Below are 22,039 nucleotides of genomic sequence, written 5' to 3'. Positions count from 1 at the left end.
ATCATTTCATTTGGTTTTGTTTTACTATAAACTCAAAATTACAATTTGTGTTTTGAAGCATGTGTTATAATCAACATTTAAAAGTCTTTATTCAAATGTTTGTTTGTTTTTCCCTTTCGAGCTGCAATATTCATCATTTTCATCGTGATAAAGTCGTTCAAGTCTCCCAAACGTACCCGAACCAACAACGAGCCCTTGAATAGTGTTCTTCAGGTGTCGATTCTGGATTCCTCGTAACGTCGCTGAATTTTTGGCAATAGTAAAATCCCACAACATAAAGAACCGCTAAGTCAGCTACCATTGATGCATCTCTGTACCAAAGGCAACGTCAGCAAAGATTCAAATCTGTACAGGAAAACGTTATTTGGCAAAAGAAAAACGATTCTCTGCACATCCGACCTGCGACCGATCGCCTGCTGCGTCGTCTCCTCTGATAAATACTTCAAAAATATTGCCTTTTTTTTTTCTCCTAAAAACAAAAACCACCTCGACACTCACGTACCAGACAATAAAAAAGATTAAGTGAAAACAGGATGTAAATAAAGATCTCTGCTTTTGTACAACTTCCATCACCTTCAGTAACAGTTTAGTAATAAATTAACAGAACGAGGATTCGATCATTGCACTTCAAGTTGCAACAGAAACAAAGAGGGAAAAAGATTCACTCACACACACAAACTCAAGTGCACTATGAAGTCGTCAGAGAAGTATTCTTTAAAAAAAGTGTATAGAAAGAAAGACTGTTGAGTAAAATCGCGTCTCGCTTGTGGTCGAAACAGATCGGAGAGTAAAATTACCTGAAAGTGAGAGTGGAAAGTGTTCGTTTACCCTCTGACGCTCCCTTTTTGTATTGCTCATAAATTGTAGAAGAATAGAAGACCTCGTCCTCGCCGTCGCTCACAGGAGGAACATTTTTCTCTTCGTGACATTCGACCTCTTCGCAAACTTCAAATAAGTAAAAATCAATAAACTCAGAGTTTAGGAAAAGTCCAACCGAGTCCCTCCGACTGATCGTTTGGCTGATGATGACGTGAGGAAGAGACAGACGATCAACCGCCGGCTGCACCGAAGCTCAAAAAACAAAGCGCAGGTCGTCTGAAGTCTTTATGATTGTAGGAGCAAAATAAATCAAAGAGTCAACGTCCCGTCAGACGGAACGACATTCAGAGAGAAATCAAAGCGATTCATTCAGAGTTTGAACGTGTCGTTCCAGAGCGGAGGGAAGGCATGGTCCAAGCAAAGCGCTTCACTTGGCTGGTGTGTAAACGAGTACTGAGCAGAATGTGTACCGTTAATGCATAAAGTCGAGTGTAAACATACTCTGTCATCGGATTCATGTGGAAAAGAAAAAAAAAACAGACAATTCAAGTTTGGTGTCTGTGACGATGTGAGTACCGACATGCAGGTGATTCTTCTGAGTGCTGGCTGTGGTGACGGTGGAGGTGGAGGTGGAGGCGGAGGCGGAGGAGGTGTCGGCCTCTCTAGCTGCCCTCCAGCAGTTTGGCCAGCGTGTCTCGCAGCTCCGTCAGCTCGAAGATCTTGCTGTCCAGCAGCTCCAGCAGCGAGCGGAGGCTCTTCCGAAAGGCCTCCCTCTCCTGCTGGCTGCTCTCCAGACGCTGCTCCAGGTCGCTCAGCTGAGCCTCCAGCGTCTGATTCCTCGAGTCCGAGTCCTGAAACCAACAGAGAGAAACACGGAGAGAAAGAAACACCGCGAGCGTCAGAATCTGGAGCTTTTAACATCGTACGCAATGACTTTATCTGAAGGTGTTCGACTTTAGCTCTGCTGCAGCATGTAATCTGTAAAGTAACAGGTAACTAAAGTCATCACAGTAATGTAGTGCAGGGAATCTATAAAGCAGCAGAAAATGGAAACACTCAAGTGAAGTACAAATACCCTAAAATGATGCTTACTTGAGTAGAAGTACTCAGTTACATTCCCTCAGCGTGCTGAACTCACCTGTAGTTTCAGAGCAAGCGAGTCTCGTTGAGACTGGAACTCGTTGGCACTCTCCACCTCTGCTTTGAGTCTCTCTAGCTCCTGCAGTCGTGACAGAAACAGGAAGTATTTAGATGTAATCAGATTACATGTTAAGATACTCGTCAGTACTCAGACTCTCCCCTCGTACCTCCTCCTTGGCCTTCAGAGCCGCCTCCAGCTCTTCTATCGTTCGGTTCAGCTCCGTCTTTTGGGATTTGATGACCGTCGTCTGGCCGCTCACACACTCGAGCTCCGTCACCTGGAAACACAAACGTCAGCATCATCACCTGTTCAACCAATCACGGTGTCCGATAGTCAACGTCATCACATGTTCAACCAATCACGGTGTCTGATACCCGTTTGTGCAGCCTCTCGGCCTCCTCCTGATAGGCCCCCAGCTGCTGCTTCCACTGTTTGACGTTGGCCGTGGACTCGAGCAGAGCCGCCGTCAGCTTGGCGTTGTTCCCCTTCAGCGCCGCCAGCTCCGCCTCCCAGTGCTTATTGATGCTGGATGAACTGGGACGAGAGGACAAGAGATTTTATTCTTCTTATTCTTTTCCTAATCACGCTGTTAACTGATCGTTAATAAAACTCTCCAGGAGTAAAGTGTCGAGTGAAACTTGTTTCTGGTGATTTGTAAAAAGAAAACACTTTAGTGTCTTCGTGGTTTTAAAGGTTTTAAACTGAAAAAGTCTTTCTGCTGCATGAATCTCGCCTGAAGCACAGCTGACAAAACCCCCTGCCCCTCATTTAGTGGTTTATAATTAATAGGAAGCATGTGGAGTGTTTTACCGTAATGCATTAATGCTGTCCAGAGGCCCGGATTAATAATGAACGAGCGAATCGACAGAACGAGTCGAGCTGCAGCGTTCTGAGCTGCACTGTGCCAATTTCATTTTAAATCAGTTCTCCAGAGAGACGCTAACAAACACGTCACTCCTTCACACAGCTGAGTGTGTGAAGTTACAACATGGCCTCGGCTCTCTGACCCGGGCTCTCTGACCCGGGCTCTCTGAGCTCTCTGACCCAGGCTCTGGGCTCTCTGACCCGGGCTCTCTGACCCGGGCTCTCCGGGCTCTCTGACCCGGGCTCTACCTGGCTGTACCTTACCTGTGTGAGAAGGGCAGTGCATTCTGGGAAGGCTCTGCTCTGGCTTCCATGTGCTGAGGTGTGTCCGGTGTGACTCTCTCATCGTCTGTACCGTTGATGCTCTCTGAGGTCAAAGGTGACTGCAGGTCACCTGGTGCTGACTCCTGATTGGACGCGTCAATGAAGAAGGAAAACAAATATTAGAAAAAAACAAACTGTTAAAGCGACAGTTCAACATTTTAGTAAGGAAGTTTATTCACTTTCTTTCTGAGAATTAGATGAGAAGACTGATACCACTGTCAAGTCTGTATGCTAAATACGAAGCTAGAGCCAGGAGGGAGTTAGCTTAGCTTAGCATAACTGGAAACAGCTAGCCTGGCACATTATATGGTACTTTAATAAGCTCATTAATTAAAACGTTAATTATTGAGCTTTTAGTTGTAGCATCTTTGTGCTAAGCTAAGCTAAGCTAGCATCTGCTGGCTGTAGCTGCACATTTAACAAACTGATATGAGAGTGATATCAATCTCATTATGAGTAGGGGTGCAACGATTCTTCACATCCGCTGTACGGGTCATACCATGGTATTTGTTTTGTTTTCTTTTTAGAATAAGAAAAATGTATCTAACTATGAATCAAAGAATCTCCGTCCGTCCGTCTGTCTGTTACTCGTATATCTCAAGAAACGTTAATCCCATCTACGTCGCACTCGGCAGGTTTGTTGCTGAGGACTGAAAGAAGTGCAGCGTCGAATTTGGCGCAGTTTGGACACGTGACATGTTCAATATTAATACATTTTGAATAAACAGTAAACACCGCTCTTTGCAGCAGCGGGGGGCGTGGCTTCAGCTCTCTGGCTCTGCAGACTGAAGCTGGGCGCACATGTGATCTCATGGAGAAGCAGACATAAACAAAACCGAGATCAATGCAACAAAAAGCAGGAGGGTAAACGCTTAAGACGCTAGCTAACATTAGCCTCAAGGGCTACGATGTCTACCATCAGCTGCTTCGGGATGCCTCTCTCATTGGCTGTTTTTTTTTTTTAATTCTAAATATCAAACATGTTTGATGTTATCAGGGCAGCTCTGACGAGACTGTGAGCAGTTCTGGAGGCTTCAGACTGGATCTGTAAACCCCGAACATTTCTGACTGGACTGAACATGTTCATATAATTAAGATAAGGAAACGGGGGATATCAAGAAGGTAAATCAACTTTATCAACTTTAAATAAACAAAATAATTAAATAAACGTCTCTTAAGTCACTCAGTGCAGCAAAAAGTCCTAAAAAAATGTTTGGATGTGAATGAAAAGCGACAACGTGATTTACAAGCAGCCCCTGAATGCACCATTTACCGCAGACTGACAAAGGTTTAAGACAGGAAGTCGGTCAGTTTCTGTCCTTTTCAGGACTGATGATAAACAGCAGCGTCTTTCCGACATGTTAATGTGAGTCAGGTTAAAAGTTGAAGAGATCAGGTGGCAGTAGGTTGACGGGATTATTTCTATCACAGCTTCGTCTCAGTTTCAGAATCGACACACCCCGAAACACAACAAATCGACTGATATATCGTGTTAATGACTCCATGCTCTCAAAAATGTACAGGATTATCTGATGAAATGTAAAAACACTGGGCACAAAAATAACCTCAAACTATGTTTTTGTTTACTTTTGGTTACAGTGCATCATTTCAGAGCTGTGACTCTGAAGACACGGTGTCTGTCATTTATCTACATGGACTCATCGTCACTGATTTGATTGGCAGCTGCTCAAACATCCCTAATTGCAGCTGACTGTCACTTTCTGAGAGCATGAAAGGAGAAGTGGAGGATCGTCTGTGGAGGGTTTATGAAGGAGTTCCTCTGGTCGTTAGGATGATTGACAGGACTGATGACAGGGTTTTCCAGGAGAAGAAGAACAGGCGTATCATTATCAATTATAAATCTGTGAAATACATCATTGTGCTCTCACAGTTGCTGACGGGGGGAGACACCCGAGGGGAGTTTGTATCATTATTGAGGGATAAAACGAGGAAAAAGGGCCGTCGGAGTCATGAAAATGATTCTTTCCATTTCTTTTTACCTTCTTTTTAACAGGTTTGCTGACTGACAACACGCTCCTTTTTACAGCGCCACCCTGAGGAGAATCATTGAGGAGAGCAGAGGAGGTAAAACAAGCCACGTGGCGTTAGCGTCGTGGCTGAAGGTGGAGCAGACTTCATTAACATTGATCTAACACTGGATCTGAATGGACACTCCACTGTAGACCACATTAAAGAAGATCCACAGAGCTCACGAGGAGATCCAGATGAAGAGTTACTGTGCTTTAAACTGCGTGAAACAGAAATCTGAAGAAGAAAACCAGCCTGGTAAAACTGAATGAATTAGCTGTTAGCATCTCGTGGTCTGTTCTTTTCATATTCCTGTGTGTCTGATAAACAATCCTATGTTGGCAAAGTGTCTTCAGCGTGATGTTTATGACATATATGAGCTTATCCATCCTCTGGAGACTCATCTAAATGAGAGAGATCCAAGTGATCATGTTGGTTACCTGAGAGGGAGTGCTGGTGAGCTCCATCTTCTCGTGAGACTTCTCCTTGGCTAACCGCGCTGCCTCCTTGAACTCAGCAAACTTCTCTGCAAACTAAAAATAACAGCAGCAAGTGAAACAACTCAGCAGCAGCTTCGCGTTTCTGACAGAGCGCTCACACTTTTATCAAAACCAGTCTCCTGCGGGTCGGACTCCTCTGCGCTCACCTTCGCCAGGTGGCTCTCGGACGAGAAGCCGAGGCCGTAGACGGTGTTGGCCCGGCTGTCGGCCCACTGGCCAAACTTCTGCGACGTCTTGGTGAACGTCATGTTGGGGGTGATGGTGCTGTTGATGATGGCCTGTGGAGGAGGAAACACATGTGGCTGCGTTACAGGACAACACGTCAAAATAAATGAATCGTTTGTTAGAGTCTCACTGTGTCAGGGGGCTGCGAGGCTGCGAGTGGTGAGAGCAGATGGAGGCTTGATATCTGCTGGGACCCGGGTGTGTGTGTGTGTGTGTGTGTGTGTGTGTGTGTCTTGTATGAACGTGGGTTTGGATTCCCGCTGTTTGATAAAGGGAAGCAGTCAATGAGGAGTTCTGAAGCGAGTCCAACTGTAACGTTATTGATCAGTGTGGGAGGACTCGCTGGCAGAGAGGCGAGCGCAGATGGTTCTGATGAAATGTTCAAATTTACTGTTCAGACTTCTTTAATATTCACAGTCTATTCTTCACGGAGGAAACTGTCGACTGGAGAGATCTCACATCCAGGTCAAACTAAATTTGGATGATCACACAGCTCTCATCAGCAGATTAACTGGAAACTGTAGCTGATCGAGCTTCCAACGATTCTGAGCCCAAAAAGCTCCAGAACGTGAGAGGAAGTGGACCTCGAGCTTCAGCTTCAGCTTGAAATTGCAGTCAGAACTGTGGATTGACTGAGAAAATGATGCGCAGCTATACAGATCTGTTGTTAAGACTGGAAGTCAACTTTTAAAAGCAGTTAAACCTCCACATGAATTCTTAACCTGCAGGAAACATGTCGTTAAAAATGTAGCGTATCTGTTATTATCTACAGCAGCGCAGCACGGTGGAGCCCAGCCTGCTGGTCAGGACCCAAAGAGGAGGTCAGAAGATAAATCTGAGGTGTCACGAGACAATGAACAGAAAGTAACCAGCAGAAACCGCCAAGCTTCTGTTGCTTTTTTATTTTTACATTACTTGTATGAAGGAGGGCTTCAATGCCATTTATGTTTTGGAAATGTGAGTATGTGCTGTAATCTACCTGACAACAAGGTTTTTTTTTTACCATCATCAGATTTTTTTTTTTGTTCTTTACTTTTACTAATTAAAAAGAAGAAATTCTTCTCGAACCAGGACAACAGTCAGTCTCTGGTTGAACTCAACACGCAGCTCAAGTTTTTCCTCAAAAGTTTTCTCGCTTCTTGAATTTGCACAGAAACACGACCAGGAGGCCTCGTCAGTGTCGCCTGCCTCTGTTTTCCTTTCCTGTGCTGAGAAAACTTGTTGTTGTTGTCTGGATCATCGAGTCCTCCAGCAGCAGCCCACCAAGCTCTGCTATTTCCAGCAGAACACAGCAGAACTTGCTGGTTCAACAACAGCAGTAGTCACCCGGAGAGGCGCTTACATAACTATGCTAACTCCGCCCCTGCACCTCTCTCCAGACTGAAATAATCACTGCCACATAGATATGACAGGCCCCAGCGCCCCTTCACTGCCTCAGCTCGGAGAGGCCAGGCAGAGGCAAACAAGTCGGGGAGCTGAGACGTGGAAGATGTAATCAACGTTTTTACAATATTCAAAGAAAATATTGTCCTTTATGACTTTATTTCAGTCCTAGTTTTCTGCAAGTGGAATTCACAATCTTACATTTTCTTGACTGGCCGAGAGTTTTGAAGAGCTGACCACTAAATGAGCGGTATATAAACGTACACACACCTTGGATCCATCCAGACTGATGATTCGATATACATTCCTGGTACTGTCGAAGAAGTAGGAGACGGTGACAGCATGTTTACTGGTGGGAACCCAGTTCTTCTTGGTTGTTGGGTCGATCTGGAAGACGTGGGCCCGTGTACTGAAGATGGGCTGCTCTCTGTGCACAGAAAGACAGAAACAGGACACATGAAGCAGTCAGCATCTGGTTAAACTCTGAGGTCCCTGAAGTATGTGGTGTGTAACTGAACACCGGAGCGTGAGGAGGACAAACAGGATCTGGTCGCACCAAAATAGATAAAACATCAGACAGGCACAGCTTCGGTCGCCACTGCAGCCACATCAACAACTCAGAAAGTTATTGTGTTCAAGTTGACATTGATTGACGCCAGAAGACAAAAACACAAGACTGAGAGTCTGGAGTCAGTCAAGCTAACGACTGTGAGGCTGTGATCGGGCACAACTGAGCTTTTAGCTAAATGCTAACGTCAGCGTTCGTCATCTAGTTTAGCAGGTTAGCTGCTTAACACAAAGCAAAGCTGAGGCTGATGGGAATTTGATTAGTTCTGCAGGTATTCATCCTCATCATGAATCATCTCGGACATTTTGTGGAAGTGTTGAGGAACACGAGGAATCAGAAAAACTCCAGATCTCAGCACATCCAGAACCGCCGGCCTGCTGCCAAGTGACCGAACACTGAGAACAAGTGTGTTTGACACGTAAACACACTTTGTATCTGCAAAAAAAATGACAAATCAAATTATTCTGCAAACATTAAAATTTGCCTCATAATGTGGACTTTCTACAGCGTTCCAGAACACGAATAAACAAACGAACAAGTAATGTCATGATCACTTCATTACTCAGAGTTAATGAGCCTCGCAGGCAGCGTGCGATGAAGTCATTAAAAATGATTTATGTTCAAAATAAAGCCTGGAGGAAGCTCGACAAAATAATGTTGTACAAACATTCATAAAGCTGCGATCTAGACCACCTAAATGATATTTACTCTCCAACAGCAGCGCTGCAGCAGCGTCGGAGAAGTGAACTGGGCTGTAATGTAGGCAGGCTGCAAAGAGGCCAGAGGTCAGACGTTATCGAGGAGATATGTGACAGGGAAGACTTCACGCTGTTATTTCTCTGGTTTGACATCTGAGATAAAGTAAGAACACAACTAAACAACATGTAGAGCAAAGGTCGAATCACTTTTAGACTTTTTAATGCAGAAAGCTTGGACAAGTTGACTCATCTAAAAGTGAAAACACCCAGAGAGGTTCAAACTGAGCACAATTTAATCTTCAAGGTTAAAATACTGAGTATTTTATAGCAGTAAAAATATGACGGATGCATGTGTTTAACTGGGTCGTCCACTACTTGCACACATCAACAGTTCTGACAGAATATAAATCACAGATGAATGAAATATGTGAAAATTAAACACTAATTTCAAGTTGTATCAGTATGTTTATGTATTCCCTCCCTAGTAATACCAAAATGAAACGCAGTAAAATATAAGTTCAAGAAAGAAAACTGTTCAAACACTGAAGTTAATGAGAAGAAAGAGTTACAGGAACAATCTGAATATAACCTGGATGAGGAGAATCAGACGGACTGACTGTCTTTCTTCAAACCGACCGCCTCGTGCGTTGCCGGTTAAGATAGTTCGAGCAGGAATTATACATTTTGTAAAAGCAGAAATGCTAATTTGCTTCTACTTTTAAAATGACTGAGCTGCACGATGCAGCAGAGCCCACACAGACGTGGACAGCCATCACCTCCCTGAGAGTGCAGCCGTCCTGCCTCAGAGCTGGTGACAGACAGCGACAGGACCTGTTCGCTGGCAGCAAAGGTGTTGACACGAAGCCTCTACATGCCTCTCTCCAGCGCTGGTGCAGCTCCGGAGCAAGCTGCACGACAAGGCGGAGATTAGACTCATTAAAGAACAACGGGTCGATGGGTTTGACGGGGTCATGTGGAGGGAGCTGGTGTGCTTCCATATTTGTTTGGCAGCTGTGGAGACGCTGCCGGTGTTTGATTGTCGATGGTTCACGTTGAACGCTCACTGATCACAGAGGCGGCTCACAGTGACACACTTGAATGGTTTGTCTGGAGCGAAGCAGCAGAACGTCGTATCTGCAGCCTCGCGTGTTGTGAGCGTGTGCAGGCCGGAGCTGAGCAGCTGGGCGAACGCCGGCGTAGAGACGGTGAAGTGAAGCAAAGGTGCCAAAGGTGAGCTGAAAGCACCTGTGCCAACACACAGAGATCAGCAGGCTCTGGACGGCTCCAAACGTCGCTATGGATGGAAAACTCCCAGTGTCTTGGATAAAAAAGCAAAACAAACTACAACTGTCTGGTTGTAATTGGACTGGAAATCCACAAACACTAAGAGCAGATTTTTTGCCCGGAGACGTTCAGACTGGAAAACGTCCCATCTTGTTGTTTTCTGTCAAAGTGTCAAAGCGTGGGACTGATGTCTGAACAAGACATCTTCTCGAGCAGATGGAAAACATGTCATTATTATAGAATAAATGTTGAGTTTTACAATGAAAATGGACAATTACATTTGAGTTAATACCTTCAGTAAACAAACACAGACATGAATATACACAATAAAGCTGAAAAAACCCTGATATACATAGTAAATACATTATGATTTAACAGTTTTACATCAATGTCTGTCCAGACTCCGGTTGCAGGTAGCAAAGACTTTAATAAAAGGTATTAGACGTGGCTCTTGGTGCAGTTTTGTTTTTATTGACATGTTTAATTCAAGCCAATCATCTCCAGTGAGAAACATGCTGTCTCCACTTCAGACCCAGTAGCTGGGTCCATACTGAATACAGCCATTGGTCAGGCCCAAAGTGGTGGACACCTGCAGCACTGGTTCTCAATCTACTTCATGTCAAGGACCCCTCGACTGACACTAATTAGACCAGCGACCTCCTTTTGATAAGATTTAGATTTTTTGATTTTTATCACAGAAAGTGGAAGAACAAGTTTACAGTGAATACATGTATGAAGTACTTATCTATGTATAGTTTGGACGTAAAAGTACTTTGCATGCCAAGTACTTACTGTCCTGAGTGACTGACTTATAGTCACTCAGAGCTCTGTCCTTAATCTCAATACGTTTCTCAACTTTTCTTTATTATCATCTATAGTTTTTAGTCAGTCTGGAGCCTTCAGAGGAAACAAGTCGTTTGAGACCGACTGTCTGAGCAACGCTGCTAGCGTGGCTACTAAAACCATGTCCTGCAGATAGGGACATCTGCTTTGGTTACCATGCTGATACCATATCTGAAACGGGTGTCAAAATGCAAAATGGATATCCAAAATGCAAAGCATCGTTACCTCCGGTCACGCTTCATTGACTCCCGGATAATTGGGATCCTCGTTCACACGAGACAAAAACAAACAAGAGGACCCAGCAGCTGGAGTCGGGCTGCGTTCAGTCAGTCGAACCACTGAAGTCAGATTATATCTCAGCTCTTCAGTCTGCGAGCAGGTAGCCGTGTAATCTCCTGATTGTACTTGGTTTGGACTAAACAACAGAAAGGCTTCTCTTCTGAATGCTTTCTCTGCAACATGAGTGACAACAGCCCAACAACAACCGTCTTTATCCGTCTGATCCTGAGCCGTCTATCTGCCGTCTTCAGGGACAGAAGATTTAATTGCTCGGCTGTGAGCCGAGTGTCTCCGGTGGGACACTCGATCGTTCTCCTCTGTGGGGACCTCTCGTCTCCTCAGCGTGTTAATTAAGTCGTCAGAGTGGAGACCGCAGACGTTATTTAAAGAATAGACACTTAATCAGAGTCACTGTGGTAATGTGAGGGAGAGTACGCAGGATTTACAGCAGCTCCACCAGCCGGCAGCTCAACAGAGAAGAGGGCAGGACAATATACCAGAATATACTTTATACTGAATATATACTGAATATATACTGAATATATACTGCACTATATACTGGCGGGGCCATGGCCCAGGGGCAGAGCACCGGGATGGCTGCTCTCCTCTACGTTCCTAATGTGCACTAACAGCACGACTCTTTGATGTTCGAGCGAATCGCTGATCATCATGACAACATTTTACTTCCTCAGACATGATTTGCTTACAGCAGCTCTTCCGTGACGCCTATCAGGACACGTTCAGGACCAGATATCATGTAAAACCAGCGGAGCTGAAGACAGGAGAGTTTGGAAAGTTGACCGTCTGCTAACTTTCCTGTTCTCACACACAACATTGTGCAGCACAATGATGATGATGACGAAAGCAGGCTTCTCCTTCTGGTCGTGGCTGTTGTCACCAGACCTGCAACAATTAATCAATTAGTCAACTATTACATAAATCGATTAGTAGTCAACTGTCTAATTAATCCGCACCTAATATGATAATGAGCGATTTCTTTCTCTCTTACTGAATAAACAGCTAAAATTCAGCTTCTTACATGTGAATATTTTCTGGTTTGAAGAAAGATTTGATAGACAAATAATAAATCAGTAATAAGTCAGAAATAAAAAGGGAAAATGTGAGTTTAATCAACTGAAACTGAACTTGAAATCTAATCATCTAATTTGGAAAGGTTTTACTGCTGCATTATTATTTAATGGAGGAAATGATACGATTAGCCAGGATGTTAACTTGCCTGCTGTAAACAAGCTAAACTCAGCCGAAGTCTCAGTTACTCATCGTTTTTAAAGTGGTGTCCTGACCATATTTCAGAGACTCACTTTATATTTCATGGTGTCATTAGTCGAACAGCGTGGCCTAGATCAGAATCTGCCCCGGCGGTGTGCGTCTCTGTGAGAGTGTGTGCCGATTGTTAGCCCATAATCCCTCTCACAATGAGGCGTACTGTGGCATTCGAGTCTCAATGACAAGTGCTTCGACAGAGGAATCTGACCGCAGATGTTATCATATCAGCAGTTCACACACACACACACACACACACACACACACACTTAAACAAAGACATGCATTGTGGGACTAAAAGGGTAATGTATTCAGATTATCTTCTAACTACGTACAGTGTGTTCTTTATCAGGACGGGCTCCGGTTACAAATCAGTCACTCAGGACTTTAAGTGGATTCATGCCACGATTATCAGAACACCAACATGGACTCAGGGCTCTGCTGGTAATCAGGATTTGTAGCAGTCTGTAAATGATCCCAGTTTATCACAGATGCGTTGCTTCGTGTGTAAAATGCCGCCCCAGTAACCCAGAGCTCCGGGTCACCTCATCAATTCATCTGATTGATCGCTTGGTGCAGCAAACGTCAGAAAAAAGGAAAAACAGTCCAAGATTTTGGGTCCAAAAGTCCAAAATTCAAATATATTTAGTTTAAACAGTAAATGTGAACATTTGAAAGTACATTTTTAGCTTTTCTGCTTCAAACATCGAATCAAAATGACTTTATTACTTTTAAATGGATTATAGAAACAGTCCCAATTGATTTTTTTTTATCTAAGAGTCCAAAAAACAAACATATTTAGTTGAATATCATAAAAACAGTAAATATGAACTTTTAAATTAAATCAATTATCAGAATATTTATATATGCATTTTCAGTCAATCGACCAATCGGATCAGCTGTCGATTTTTAAGCAATACTTTTTGCCACTGAGCGACCTGTCATGTTGGACTCATGATTAAGATCTTATTTGTTTAAGATTGATCTTGTTTCCTTAGAAAACAGTTCAATAAATGTCCTTCCCAATTTCCTGGAGCTCATGGAGACATCATCAGACGTCTTCTCTTGTCCAGAAACATCTCAAATCCCCAAAATATTCCATTTATAATCACATAAAAACAGATAAAAGCAGTAAATCCTCACATCTGAGAAGATGTTTCAGTCCTAATTTGACACTGAACAAACTGTCACCTTGGAATAACACAACCAACAATTATTTTCATCATCAGTTGATGCGTTTATTTTCCTGGTTGACTGATTCATCTGTCCGTCAAAATGTCACACAAAAATATCCCGACTGTTTTGAGGTTTATTGAGACAAAAATCTATAAATATTTAGTTTAAAATCATAAAAGATAAAAGAAAACATGCAAATATTCTCTTGAGAAGCTGGAACAAGTCAATTTTTGTCAGTTTCCTTTGAAAATAGTGAAAGATGACCCAAAAAAATGCCACTCCACAATCCTGGAGCTCAAGGAGACATTACGGTCTTCTGTTCTCCAAAAAATAGTTCAAAACCACAAAATACTTAAATTATTATCATATAAGACAAAGAAAAGCAGCAAATTCTCGTATATGACAACGAGGAACTATCAACGTTTTGGCATCGTTTGCTTGAAAAATGACTTCAAGCGGCCGATTTCAGTTTATTCTCAGCTCACTGCCCTCCGACGATGAACTCCTCCAACATTAAACATTCATCACTCCAACAGGAGGAAACTCTGCTGACGGCCGCCGTCGAGCAGGAAAAAAAAAAATAACCCTGCATTACTAACTTAGCTGCTGCGTCGTCATGGCAACAGCCATGTGACACGGGCCGGTCATGAGCCGTGAACATCCTCCGACCCGCTCCGTCCCTCTCCTGCCCACATGCCCCCTCGCCCAATCCGGTCGCAGCGTGCCCGACGGTTAACCCACTCACAGAGAGAGGCGGCCGGGGCTTGGCAGGCATCTGTGTGTGTGTGTGTGTGTGTGTGTGTGTGTGTGTGGTCATGTGAGGAGGATTTTGGCTGACACTTTCAATCTTTTTTCTCACAATATCTCAAGATACAGAGACGCACTGACAGCTGAAGCCCTGCGTCTTTACACAGTCAAATATAAATAAATAAATAAATAAATAAATAAAGAGGCATTTTCAGATCTCTTGCTCTTGACCTCCACAGAAAATACAATAAGATGAATAATGGTTATAGAGGTTATAAAACAACAAGCATGAGAAAACCTGACGCTACATATTCCTGCAACGTCGGCTGACAACGTGAACTTTTCTCCACTGGTCTACAGTTACTGGTGATTGTGACAAGATTGAGAGCAAAACACTCACTTTCACCTTCCACTGCTGTGCTGCTGTAGTTCCTGTCTCTGGCAACGTGTATAGAAGATAAAATCACCACATTTAAAGAGGACATGTCACCAGAAATGATCGCCCCCTGAAAACAGCCTCCCTCTCCGGGAGTGAGAGCCAGACTGGGTCCGCTACTTACTGACGGTGATTATGTGACATCACTTACAAGCATCCATATGATTACAAACAGTCTGCTGAGATGTTTTTAGATCTACAGGTGGAAACCCACACAGTTATGATGTGTACCGTCACACCCGACACTGGAGCTGCATTATGCCGGCGCTGCTTGACTCAGTGTGAACAAACCAAGGCGGTGTAGAGGCGAGTCTTTGTTGCGGCGCGATCACTATGTGAAAGGGCTGCAGACGTGCTCCAGGGCATCAGTGCTGCATGTGACTTGCTAAGCTAACAGCAGATCGTCCTCAAAATGACGGACAGACTTCAGACTTCCATCAAGTTCAAAGAAAATTCAGTCAATGACGGAAAATATTCTGTAAACGTGGCCTCTGATCGGTACAGGCGTCTGTTTTCTATTTGATTGCTGCGTAAATTAATTTAAAATGTGCTGTTTTGCTGACACAGTGTCTTCTGCCTGAGGTCACCACTCCATGTCCCGCATACAAAACTATCTGGTTGGTCACACGTCCTGAGTAACAGCCTATCAACACTGAACAATTTGAATCTGAAAAGTATCTAAAGATATCAAATAAATGTCTTTTACTTGAGTAAATGTACTTAGTTACTGGGGGAAACACAATTCTGTGACATTTTATGGACCAAACAACAAATCGATTAACCAAGAAAATGATCGACAGGTTAATCGATGATGAGTTGCAACTCTGGTAGAAATATTCTGTTTCTTTATGTGATCAAGTTAAAACGGGTCAGAGGAGGATCAACGTGCTCACTGTGACCAGCGGTCGACCGATATGATTTTTTTCAGAGGTGATACCGATTATTAACAATCCAGGAGACCGATAACCGATAACTGAAAGCGGTGACAGAGAGAGGACGCTGCATCAGAGCCGAAGTACTGCATGTTTAAATGTATTTATTTTATCGGCAATCAGACACAAAAAACCCAAATACCAATAATCAGAAAAATGCTGAACCTGGGCCTCGATGATCAGCCTGCCCCTGACAGCAGTCGTCCCTGCTGCCACCGTCTGACTGTCTGCTTCCAGTGAAAACACGCCGCTGGTGGATTGAACATTAAACTACCGGCCTGAGCAGTAAAGCAGAAAATGTTGCCTGCACACTGTTTTATTCAGAGCGGCCAAGTTTGAGGAGCACAGCTTGTTAATTATACGAGAACAGAAGCTGCAGCACTCGTCGGCCCGGCTCAGTGTGACTCGCTAATTAAGGATCGGACCGGCTCTCTGTCTGTTCTGCGTCTGGGGAATTGATTGTTGACTGGATTATAACCATTGGCCTTGAGAATTACAGAGGATGTAAGCGGTCCAGCCCCCCTCCTCCTCTCCACCCCCCCGCCAACCACAATATGACAACAAACCAATCACATGCGACATCATCTGCTTTCATCTGGAGTAAGAAGTAGGTCGCTGTAGATCAGGAGAATCACCAAACATCTGCAGGTTCAGCCACACGAGAGATCCTTCTCCTGCCAGAGCTGCGACTATGACATTAATCCTCGACTATGTTAATAATCGATTCATCGGTTTGAGGCGTTTCCTTCTTTAAAAACAGTCAAAATAATCTGATTCCAGCTTCTTAAATGTGAATATTTCCTGGTTTCTTTCCTCCTCTGTGACAGTAAACTGAACATCTTTAGTTTGTGGACAAAACAGGACATTTGAGGACGAAACACTGATCCACAGTTTTCATCATTTTTACCAACTAATCGAGAAAATGATCGACAAATTAATCAACAATAAAAATAATCATTAGTTTATTTCTTTATCTGGCCGCGACGACTTCACAACCTCCTTTTCTTTTGAGGTTTATCGGTGCATAAATGTAATGATATTAACTTTATTTATGAAGCATTTTTACTTTCTTAATTGTGAATATCTGACAACTGACAGTGACAGTAAAGTTGTGGACATTTGAGGACGTCGTCTCAGCATTTTCTGTGATTTTTTTTAGGCCAAACAACTAATCGATTAAAAGAGACAATGATTGACAGATTAATCACCAATTAAATATAATCATGAATTGACACTCTAGATTTAAGGAAGCAGCACAAATTCAATTACTTCACTATTTTAGGCAATATTTTCTATGGCACAGGCACCAAAAACAGGGCTACAGGATATAATAAAAATAAAATAATTATATTATTTCAACATATATTGTAAAATGATTCTCGATTAGTGTGAATGATAATTTTTGCATCACAATTTTCATTTTCACAAAAAAAACAACATAAAATCCTGATGCTGTGACGTTTGTTGGGGTCTTTTACCTTCATCATCTGTGATTTAGATGTTGCACTCAGCCACATCGCAACAGGAGAGTCGATAAGATTCGGATAAAATAAGTCTAGATTCTTGTAAAATGTGAATATTTGCTGTTTTCTTTCCTCCTCTGTGACCGTGAGCTGTTGTGGACAAAACACAGATCCACATTTTTCATAATTTTCTGATATTTTATGGACCAAACAACTAATCGATTAATCCAGAATGAATCAACAGATTAATCGACAATGAAAATAATTAAAAGCAGCCCTGCTCTTTTGTTTTAATGATACAAGACAGGAAAAAAAACAGAAAATCTTTGCACTGCAGACGCTGACAGCAGGAAATTTGGACATTTTCCCTCCTCAGAATGACTGTTTGAGTAGTCGTCAACTATTAAATTAAATCACCAGCTATTTCGTCAGTCGATGAATCAGTTTGAGTTAATTGTTTTCTACGTATCCATCCTTTCTTTAACATTGTGAAACAGGGAACGCTGCACGGACGGTGCATTCACTCTATGGGAGCACAGAAGGGGCTTGTCAGAGGTATGCACTCTACTCAGTGTCGTTGTTAGACTGTAAAATATCCTGCCTCCATTATTTATGTATTTTTGTCAGAAGGGTTTGAGAAACACATTTGAGGGATAATTGAAAAGAAAAAAGTGAAGGTCTATATTCAGTGAACAGAAGATCAGCTGATAAACTGACAGTTGTCAGTTATTTTCTTTAAGTTATATTCACCTACAGACCTGATGAAACAGCAGTGAAGCACGTGTCTAACCTCTAAATCATCATTTTAAATCCGGTACCAAAACCTGCAGCTGACCATCAGCATCCTGCAGTGTCCAGCCATCGGACCTGTCAGTGTGTGGAGGCTGAGGGGACACGGTGATGGACAGCTGAGTCCATCAGCAGTGTGTGGCCCAGTGTCTCAGTGTCCCTGTGTCTCTGGGGCTGGACTGTTGGACAGGCTGTCAGGAGGTGACAGGGGGACTTCACACAGTTAGCCCTGGGAGGCTAGCTAGCAGCCAGCTGAGACTCCATATGACACAGATAATAAAGTGCAGAGAGAAACTGAGCAGCATGTTAACTACATACCCCATTTTTGCTGGATTTGCGGGCTTGAGTCGCCGCTGATCCTCAGCCTGTGGTCTCCGGAGGGCGGTGTGAGCAGGGGGCTAGCTGCAGCGTCTGATCCCTCTGTCTCCGGCTACAGCCGCTCTGCTTGTCGGGACTTCACGGCCGGCGGAGCCTCCACCGCGGCGCTGCGCTCAGCCCGACATGGCTCTCTGGTGGCGGGGGTGGAGGTGGTGGAGGTGGTGGTGTTGTTATGCCCTGGGGTTCATTTTGGGATCCGTCTCATCCAAGCGAGCTGACCGGGGCACGCATGATGAACCCGCCGCTAGCTGCCGTTAGCTAGCTTAAATCAAACTCCTCAGTTAAGCACAAGCGAGGATTATCTTATCGAGCTGGACTCCGGAGGAGACTGACAGGAGAGGCAGACTGGGCTGAATCGAGCTCGTAAAGTTTTCAAATCCAAACAGAAAATGTCCAAAGAGACTAAAAATAAATGTTTAACCGGTAAAACAGCGCACAGTCTTTAAATAAGCTAGCTTTATCCATCCGTCGCTAGCTTAACGTGAATCCTCCGTTAGCCGCTGCTGCTGGTGTGTGTGTGTGTGTGTGTGTCTGTGTGTGAGGACAACACTGAAATATGAGCAGCGACACACACACTGTGCAGATAGTTATCCACAGCCGATAAAAACCTCCAATCTCAGCTCTCGATCTCAGTAAACCGGCCGTCCATTAATCCCACTTTCAGCCGCTGGCTCTTTCTCGCCATTAATTTCCTTTAACGGACAGTTTGACTGGAGTGAGCCGGTTAACGCCGCTCGGTGATGGGGATGATGATGATGATGTTGGTGGTGGTGGTAGACATCTTCTTTCAAGACGGAGCTTCATCTCTGTTTTTGGACAGAGGACAGAAAACACTTGCCCCCTCCAGCTGCTGTCATCCTCCTGTAACACCACAGCAGCTCCGCAGACGTCGACGTGACCACAGATCTGTAGGTTTATGAAGATAACTGTGCGGCCAGCAGATGTCCCGTCTCCTTCTCCTTCTTCTTCTCCGCCTGTAGTTTGTCTGAAGCGTCGCACCGGGATGTCAGAGTGAGACGCTGCCGCTCCACCGGCCGGTTCATCCTCTCATCAGCCCGCAGCTCGTTCATCTGCTCGGCTCCATCCCGCTGCCGCCGCTCCGCTGGGAGCATCAAAGTCACGACGTCATCACGCAGCATCTGGAATTTGACGTAATTGGTAATAAAGTGTTTCCTCACATCCGGTTTGGCTTCAATAGAAAATATTTTATTTATAGATTTATACAATAAACAAACAAATAAATAAATAAAGGACTTTATATTAAACCTGGACAAAGTCCTGTGGGCGGGGCCAAAATGGCTCGACTTCCCGGGTATGAAAATACCCGGATCTTCCGTGTTGTGGGGCTCATTGAGCGTGCGCACTAGAGACTTCCGCCGAACGAGCAGGCTAACATCCGGTTTAGCGCCCGGCTAACTTGAGTGTGGATAACACCCTAATCTTGCGGCTCTTCTAGACTTTCCACGTGTTGGACCCAATGGTTCAAATTCACATTAGCAGCTGGGCCTCAGGGCGTCACGTGACGATGTAATTACACAGTTTGGCCACTACAAAAACACTTCAAAGTCTGGCGCTCATCCTGGAGGCTTGTTAGCATTTTAGCACTTCCAGTTCCCTCGTCTAAAAGTCTGAGATTTTTTAATTGGTTTTCAGTTAAAAGTCTGAAATAAGGTGCGTGGTTTCCACAGGCTGAAGATATTTACACGTTTTGTTCTACAACATAAAATACGTGTCTAAATGAGACTACAGAGGTTGTCGGGACGTTAAACGTCATCACACTGCTTGTGGTTTTCCTGCAGTTGGTTTGTAAAACAGCCAGCAGCAGAGTTACATGCTGGCATTCCGACATCCCACTATTCCGACATGCGAACGTCCCGGCATTCCGACAAAGTTTCAACATAATCCGCAACCCATAACCCTAACCCTTTTAAAAGATGTGTCGGAATGGCAAGACATTTAAAAAATAAATAAATACCACCATTCTGACCTTAGGAGGCAAAAAATGTCGGAATGATGGGATGTTTCATTAAAGGTTTAAGTGTTGCCATTCCGACAATTAGGGCCTAATGTCAGAATGGCGTTTTCCTCCCCAGCAGCGGAGCTGATGCAGCAGACTGTGAGCTGTAGTTTCCCCGGTAAACACACCGACCTCTTCGGCTGTCTCAGCTGCAGCTCAGAGACACTCTGGCAGTGAAGACCAGCTCCAGAGGACGAGTGACACCGAGAGGAGCAGCAGGAGACCAGGAAGGAGGCTGAAGAGGTCGGTGTGTTTACTGGGAAGCTACAGCTCATAAACCGCCATCAGAACCAAAGTAAAACAGGCAAAACTAGAGCTACACTACACCGAACACAGAGACTCATCTACTCACTAGCAATAGAAAACCTGGATAGTAATTGTGCAGTAAGACGCTTAGTGATGGTGACGTTTAAGTCATGTGACCGTGATGTCGTCTGTTTGTAGCCTAGCATTAGCTTTTTACTGCTAGAGATGTAATTTACACTTCAAACATCACAAAGTGTTCATCTGTGGAGATTATCTGGATGAACAGAACCTGGAAGAATCATAAACTTCCCTCCCACAGAGGGAACCAGGATGATGCTAACTTCAGGGTTAGCTACAAAAATTTGTCAACGCTGCGCCGCTCTATTTCTTTCTATTGTTGAAATCATGGTATATCCTTAAAATCATGAAAAGTGAGTAATTTCCTGGTAAAACGAGCGACATTAGATACATAATTCTTGTTCACTAATAAAACCTCTCCTACGCTAACTTCATTATCATACTCAGATAGTTGTTGGTCATCTTCTTCTCATCACTTGGACTTTATTTTTCAGCGTGCTAAAATAAACAATGCAACACAAATACTGAAGAATTGTTTGCTTATGTTCACTGTATTTTACTTATTGCTTTGCTGATTTCAAGTTATTCAATCTAAAAGAAATTAGGATTTTCCACTTATTTTAAGCCTCCAAACACTCATCAGAGTCGACATAATTTTTTGAACCAATACATTTCAAACTTTGTTGTCAGGTCAAATTATTTCGCTGCATGGACGGATCATTTCACTGATATGAAGTCAGGTTCTCGACACATTCAGTCTTTACTTCTTGTATTTTAGTTTCCTTTCTGCAGCGTCAGTGTGAAGTGATGAACTCTGGTCCTGTGGAACATGTAAAGTCACCAGATGCTTCATGAATGAATAAAAACAGTCCCAACAAATCTTCTCCTGTAAAGTCTTACAGAGCCACTGGTTGGCGCCAAAGGACACCAAATATACCCGAGTGAAAACCAGACTGACCCGACAGAAGACTGGACTGATCTTATCTTGTTCTGTTTTTTCTGTCAAGTACTCAAGTACGACTTTTGGGTACTTTTAACTACACTATATACTAATGTATATAACCCATAAATACATGTCTATATATGTAGATGAATAAATTAATAATGGGTAAGAGTGCAGCAGAGCATCAGGTGTGAGAACAGGTGGTACCAACATCTGGGTCAGGACCACCGGTAGGTCGGTTCTGTTTGGGGATGTTTCTATTGATCCTGTCATGGTGCAACCAGGACTAACACGACCTCTCATGCAGACCAGTTGGTGCTGCTGTCTGCAGGGTGGTGATCCACTTCCTCTCCACCCTTTTCCATTTACCAGAGGACAGGGAGTGTTGTCTCTGCAGGCTGTTAGGAGTTGACGGGGTGGGCGAGGAAATGTTCAAAGAGCAGAGTGGGATTATTTGTTTTTTGTGAATTTGATGTAGATGTTGCTTTAGACGACTCCTCGTTGAATTACCCGTCTTGCCTTTATGCCTGTAGTGACCATGAACACATCAGCTTGCTTGTTGCTGAAAAGAAGCATGCAGGACTTTTTCCAGTT

At 43.8% G+C, this 22,039-nt stretch overlaps 1 protein-coding gene across 2 annotated transcripts; it reads right to left on the bottom strand.

Moving 5' to 3' along the window:
• On the bottom strand, window positions 1-19,291 carry homer1 (homer scaffold protein 1). 2 transcript variants are annotated; one of them, XM_084383817.1, is made up of 10 exons: window positions 18,102-19,291; window positions 7,555-7,711; window positions 5,823-5,954; window positions 5,617-5,709; window positions 5,149-5,202; window positions 3,089-3,231; window positions 2,335-2,494; window positions 2,127-2,237; window positions 1,958-2,038; window positions 1-1,670 (listed from the first exon to the last, which is right to left on the bottom strand). In XM_084383817.1, the coding sequence occupies exons 1-10, from the start codon at window positions 18,104-18,106 to the stop codon at window positions 1,482-1,484; spliced, it is 1,125 nt and encodes a 374-aa protein (XP_084239943.1). In that variant the 5' UTR covers window positions 18,107-19,291; the 3' UTR covers window positions 1-1,481. The 2 variants fall into 2 exon arrangements, with proteins under 2 accessions (XP_084239943.1, XP_084239942.1); XM_084383816.1 differs by lacking the exon at window positions 5,149-5,202 and having other exon boundaries at window positions 18,102-19,286.
• Between the last annotated feature and the right edge of the window lie 2,748 nt (window positions 19,292-22,039).

The sequence above is a fragment of the Pagrus pagrus genome (assembly GCF_965226575.1).
Source record: "Pagrus pagrus genome assembly, chromosome: 19".
Taxonomy (NCBI): Eukaryota; Metazoa; Chordata; class Actinopteri; order Spariformes; family Sparidae; genus Pagrus; species Pagrus pagrus.
Note: the sequence above shows the minus strand (reverse complement) of the source record. Positions and strands in the feature narration are given on the sequence as shown.